The sequence below is a fragment of the Oryx dammah genome, unplaced genomic scaffold (genome assembly GCF_014754425.2).
Source record: "Oryx dammah isolate SB20612 unplaced genomic scaffold, SCBI_Odam_1.1 HiC_scaffold_11114, whole genome shotgun sequence".
NCBI classification, from domain to species: domain Eukaryota; kingdom Metazoa; phylum Chordata; class Mammalia; order Artiodactyla; family Bovidae; genus Oryx; species Oryx dammah.
In genome coordinates, this window is record NW_024080507.1 from 12,890 (window position 1) to 18,953 (window position 6,064).

Genomic DNA, 6,064 nt, shown 5'->3' on the forward strand with positions numbered 1-6,064 from the left:
GGTTCATGTGGACATTTTTCACACCTTCAGATGTCAGGGGAAGCGCCAAGGTGGGGTGACTCACTGAAGCTCACAAGCTCTTTGCTCCTAGGTGTCTTCACAAAACCCTCCATCTCAGCCCACCCCAGCTCCCCTCATTCACTGCTGTGGTTTGACAAGTTTATCCTGCACCAAGAAAATAGCACAGGGCATTTCCAGAAACGTGGACAGATATTCACTGGTGGGCATGCCACAGCTGACTTCTCCATTGGCCCCGTAACTTTGGCGAGTGGAGGCACCTACAGATGCTATGGCTCAGTCAGCCACTCCCCCTATGAGTGGTCAGCCCCCAGCGACCCCGTGGACATCATCATCACAGGTGAGTGTGGCCAGACCAGTGCCTTCTGCTCTCTGTGTCACAGAAGGTCTTGTGTCTAGTCCAGCATCAGTACTGGGAGAGAATGACAGGCGTCCAGAGACACAAACTCGGGAGAGGGAACAAAGCAGAGAGAGAGGAGGTGTGAACACAGAAGAGTAAAGAGAACAGAGTCCCTGCTGTGTGCTAAGGGGAAGACACAGCCGGTGACAGAGTGAGGAAGTGAGAACGAGAAAGAACGACCAACGGAGAAGAATGTACCACAGCAGGGACCCGGTCAATTCCCCGCTCAGGCAGCCAAAGATGGTTGGTTAAGGGGTTGGTTTCCTGCTTTCATGTCAGAGCTCCCTTCATCAGTCAGGAGCACACTGTGGTACCAGACACTCTGCAGTCCAGCCCCTGGGTGATCGAGATGGAGGTTGACACCCTGACGTTGCTCAAGCTCGCAGTATAATGCATCCTTCTGCACAAAGAGTGGGAAGTGGTCCCTCCAACTCTCCCAGTGAGGAGTCCCTTCCAGCCCCTGGCGGTGGGCATGGCAGTCCTGAATACGCCCTCAAGAATGAGACGGTCAAAGATTGAATGGGATTCTGGAAATTTCCACTCCATAATCTCTTCTTCTGGGTGAATATCATGTTTTCTAATGGTCCCAGCAGTAGTTAGTAAGTTCAATTTATTTCAACAGAACCGCACGTTTGATTTTTTTTAATTTATTTTTTTATTTATGTTTGTTGGAGTCTAGTTGATTTCAGATGTTGTTAATTCCTGTTGTACAACAGAGTGATTCAGTTATTCATAGATATATACTCTTCCTTTAAAAAAGGACATTAAATGACAATCCATTTTAAAAGTTATTAATTTGTTCAAGAGGATTTTAAATGACACTTCTTTTTTAAAATTATTTCTGATTTTTCCCTGGGCCAGGTATCCCTTGCTGTGGGGCTTTCTCTCCTGGCAGTGGGTGGCCTTCTCATTGCAGTGCCTCTCGTTGCACACATCGGGCTTTTGTCCTCTATTTACGACTACAGTTGTTTTGTGCTCTAAGATCAAGGTCTCCTCCTTCTAGGTCTGTCCAGGAAACCCTCTCTCTCAGCCCAGGGGGGCCCCGTGGTGAGGTCAGGGGAGAACGTGACCTTAGTCTGCAGCTCCGAGAGCGCCTTTGACCAGTTCCATCTGCTCAGGGAGGAGGAGGACCTTGGGTGCCCTCTCACTGGAGGGCAGGGCCCCCATGGAACACTCCAGGCAGAGTTCCCTCTGGGTCCTGGGACCCCAGCCCACAGCGGGGTCTACAGGTGCTATGGCTCCTTCAGTCGCTCTCCCTACTCGTGGTCAGAGTCCAGCGACCCACTGTTCCTGTGTGTCACAGGTGAGGAACCTGTTCCTGGTCCATGCTTTGTTCTTCCTGTTCAGTCACTATGTTGTGTCCAACTATTTGCCACCCTTTGGATGCAGCACGACAGACTCCTCTGTCCTTCACTATCTCCTCCTCATGGATCACAGCCTTGTAGTGGTGTAGGGTCTTTCATACCTCAGGGAAGCAATGAGACAGTCATGCAGGGCCACCCAAGAAAGATGGGTTGTAGTGAAGGGTACTGACTAAAGATGGTCCTCTGGAGGAGGAAATGGCAACCCTTCCAGCATTCTTGCATTGAACACCCATGAAGAGTCCCATGCTTTACATTATAGCAAATGAGATTGCACTGGACAAATAGTCCATTTGGGTTTTTCATTAACATCTTATTGTATCATGAGCTCTATCACAAGGGGTCTGTGTTGCAGGGGAACCATAGCATTTCTGGAGAAAGGGAGGCAATGAGAACCAGAGAGGAAGAGAGATGGTAGATGGCATCTCAACCCTCTTCCACCTCCTTACGGATGCTCCACAGCAGAGTACTGTCTATCCAGGCAAATAAAGAAAAGGGTCAGGTTAGACGCAGGAGGAGGAGAGGCTGGGCTGATTTGGGAAGATAAGAGATTGCCTTGGCCCCTTGCTCTTAGTGTTTTCCCAGAAGCAGCTCTGACATACAGATGATTCCCAATTAAGGAGCACAGACACTCGTTCCCGGAGAAGAGAGGATGTCTCCTGCTCACAGCCCTCTTTCACCACCAGGCACATCCTTCCTGCCTCCTTCCACCATCCCTTCTCCAGGATGGAGGATCTACTCAGTGCATTCATGGGGAGGGAACAGAAGCCCTCCCCTCCCCCATCAGTGCTCTGAGGGATGAGAGAGTCAAGGAGAGGCAGGAGGTCAACCTTCCAGAAAGAATAGTCCTCATTCAGTGGGTATGAGGAAGGTACCATTCACCCCTTCTGTCTTTTCTCCCCTAGGATTCACCACAAGTACTTGCCCATCAACCATGGATCCACACACCACAGAAGGTAAGCAAGACCTCCTATCTCAGCAAGTTTCTGAGAAAACAGAGGGTTCCTGTGTGAGTGTTGGCTCTGCCACCTCCCAGCCCTGTGACTTTGGGCTCCTCAAATTCCCTGTCATGTCAGCATTGGAGACCGTCGTTTGCCTAGAACCAGAGGGGGCATTGAGCTTCTCGTGGTATGACTGGGAATTTCTAAATTGAACAAAGTGGGTCAGAGTGACCTAACCCCATAATTAAGGGAGAGGCTCACCCTCCCTCCCCCAGGATCTTTGGGGAAGGATGGCGGGGCAGGTGGAAAATTTTAGGGAGGACCTTCAATAAGTGTTACTCCTCTGTTAGTGTTTTGTGAACTAAGCATCCCACAGGTCAGAAATAAGTGTCATATCTTCTTGAGGACTCCATTGCAGGTCTATGTGGATGGAGGGGAAAATGTATTGTGGATTACAGAGTCACATTCAACCAAAAACACCATGCCTTGTCATACGGGGCAGCAGAGAAAAACTGCATCAGGGCCTGGGGGACCTTGCATCAGATGTCTGCTAGTTTTGCACAGCCTCTTTACTTTATCCACTGCTAGCATCTCCTGGATGCTTTGGTATCTCCTGGGACATGGAGACCATAACCGATCAGGTTGATAGATACTGACAGTTTGATGCAAGAATACAATAAATCCAGTGTGTAGGGACACAGTGTGTGCAACGAATACCCAGAACTTCCTTTTGCTTGTTGGCAGAAACACAGCTTCCTCAGGAACACTCCAGCACATGGTACATTGTCCTTGAGCTCTCCATAGCCTTCACCTCTACCAGCATCTTCCTCGCTGCTATAGTCTGTCACTGGTGTTCTACCCCAAATCGTAAGTCTGAAGAGGCAAGCTCAGCATCATCTGACCCACAGGGAGGTGGGCTGAAAGCAGAGAATGGCATTTTCACTTCCTGTGGGTTAAAAACTGACTTCCATTTTTGTAATCCCTGATGGAACACCTTCCAGAGACCCATGGAACCCTGTTTTTTTTATGAAAATATGTATTGTTTTACTCTTGGCTGCATCAGGTCTTGGCTGCAGCATGGAGAATCCTCATTGTGGAGCTGGAGTGCAGTTCAAGGCTGCAGAGCTCATGGGTTCAACCATTGCATCATTGAGGATAGCTGCTTCAAGGAATGTGGGATCTCAGTTCTCCCACGAGGGACAGAACCCACGCTCCCTGAACTGGAAGGTTGACTCTTAATCCCCAGGCCACCAGGAACATTCCAAGCCCTGTTCTTCCCTTCAACTATAGCCATCCATTTTTCTGTCCTACAGGATCTTGGGACTCTGCTGATATGTAGAAGAGCTTGGTCCAAAACAGAAGATGTAGGATGGGTCCGTGGGTTTGCACAGGCTCCTGAGACAGTCCATGAATGGCTGGGATTGTATATGGAATGTTTTGTTTGGTTTCATTTAGTGGAATAGACAGGTTCAGCAACCTGGGGCACACCCCTGCCTTTTTCTAACTTTGATGTAACTATCAAAGTTACAGAGGTCTGGAATAACTGCATCCACCCTGAAGAGCCTTGACTCTCTTCCATTCACAGATGTTGCCATCATGGAAGGAGAGCCCATGGAAGACAGAACAGTGAATGGCGAGGTGAGTCCTCCAGCCCAAACCTTTGCCATAGTCTGAGTCCCTCCAATGCCCAGTGGCCCAGCCTTTGAAGATCACGTCTCAGTCCATCATTCTCACCTTTCTCCTCTCAGGACTCTGCAGCAGAAGACGTGATATACGCCAACTTGGACCTTGGGACCCTCTCCAAGTGACGGTCCACTTCCGCTCCCCTGAGGCCCATGCACCGCTCTGCCAAACCCATTATCTATGAGGAATTCAACATAAACCAAGACTGTGCCGAGCCCTGACCTGACTCCATGCTCTGAGCACACAGAGTGTTACAAATCGAAGACCTAAATCTCTTGTTAAAGGCGTTCTTCATGGACACTCCTTCTCCTCCAAAGCAGCCCAGCAGCTCTGAGGGGAGGAGTGGAGTCCAAGAATTATAGTATCGTTTTCAAAAATCCCACCACCTCTTAATAATCTCCTGGCTCTTCTAGGACTCAATTGTAACTATTTCACTGCTTGGGGAGATGCTATAATCAATTGCTCATACTAGGTAGCTTATCATGATCACCTTACTTTTTCTAAAATTCTAATAAAGCATAAAAAAAATTGCCAGTTGATTCTTCAAATTATTGAGTTTAAAAAAAAAAAAAAAAACAATAAAAGAAAACCCCTCTTCAGTAACATTTTACAAGGGTAAACTTATTTGCAGGCCGAAACAGACTTGTAGACTTAGAGAAAAAACGTAGAGGTACCAGAGGGGAAGAGTGGTGGGACAGATAGAGGGGAGTTTGGGATTGATGTGTGAACACTGCTATATTTAAAATAAAATGCTTTCCTTGAAAAAATAATAATGCTAGTTGGCAAAATAAAAAGATGTAGTATACTCTGTTTGAGATAGCCAGTGTGGTGCCACTAACCATATGAGGCTGAATACATGCATGCTAAGTCAACTCAGTCATGTCCGGCTCTTGCGACCCATGGACTGTAGCCGCCCAGGCTTCTTTGTGCATGGGATTCTCCAGGCAAGAATGCTGGAATCGGTTTCCATTCCCTTCTCCAAGGGATCTTCTCGGCCCACCGAACCCAGGTCTCTCATGTCTTTTGCAATGGCAGGCAGATTCTGTACCACTGAGCCTCCAGGGAAGCCCCCTCAGCTTTCTAAAAAGAACAAAGTCCTGACTTTTGAGAACATGGATTGACTTGGAGGGCATTATGCTTAGTGAAATATGTCACACACGGAAAGAGAAATGCTGTATGTTTTCACTTATTTGTGGAATCTAAAAATCAAATAGTGATTTCCTTGATGGTCCAGTGACTAATACTCTGGGTTCACAATGCAGGCGGTCCAGGTTCAGTCCCTGGTCAGAGAACTAGATCCCACAAGCTACAACTAAAAAGATACTGCATTCCACAACTCAGATCTGATGCATCCAGATAAACAATAATAAGTATTAAGAAAATAAAAACAGATGAACAAATATAACAAAAGAGAGTCAGACTCACAGATTCAAAGAAGAAACTAGTGGTTACCAGAGGGGAGAGGGGAAAAGGGGGCGCTGTGAGGGGCAGCAAACTACGTAGAGTGGATTAAGAAACATCAACTATCATTTATAAAATAAATAAGTCACAAAGCTATAATGTTCAGCACAGGGAATGTAGTCAATATTTTATAAATTTTGTATTGTGGGAAATCTCTGAAAATACTGAATCACTATGTAATACATCTGTAACTAATATAA

General features: G+C 47.1%; 1 protein-coding gene across 1 annotated transcript in view; it reads left to right on the forward strand.

Moving 5' to 3' along the window:
* LOC120860586 (putative killer cell immunoglobulin-like receptor-like protein KIR3DX1) overlaps positions 1 to 4,528 on the forward strand; it is a 6,605-nt gene extending 2,077 nt beyond the window's left edge. Inside the window, exons 4-9 of the mRNA XM_040236382.1 lie at positions 92 to 358; positions 1,422 to 1,721; positions 2,685 to 2,735; positions 3,465 to 3,587; positions 4,306 to 4,358; positions 4,469 to 4,528. Coding sequence (XP_040092316.1) covers positions 92 to 358; positions 1,422 to 1,721; positions 2,685 to 2,735; positions 3,465 to 3,587; positions 4,306 to 4,358; positions 4,469 to 4,528 — 854 coding nt within the window. The remainder of the gene's footprint in view (positions 1 to 91; positions 359 to 1,421; positions 1,722 to 2,684; positions 2,736 to 3,464; positions 3,588 to 4,305; positions 4,359 to 4,468) is intronic.
* Positions 4,529 to 6,064: the final 1,536 nt, after the last annotated feature.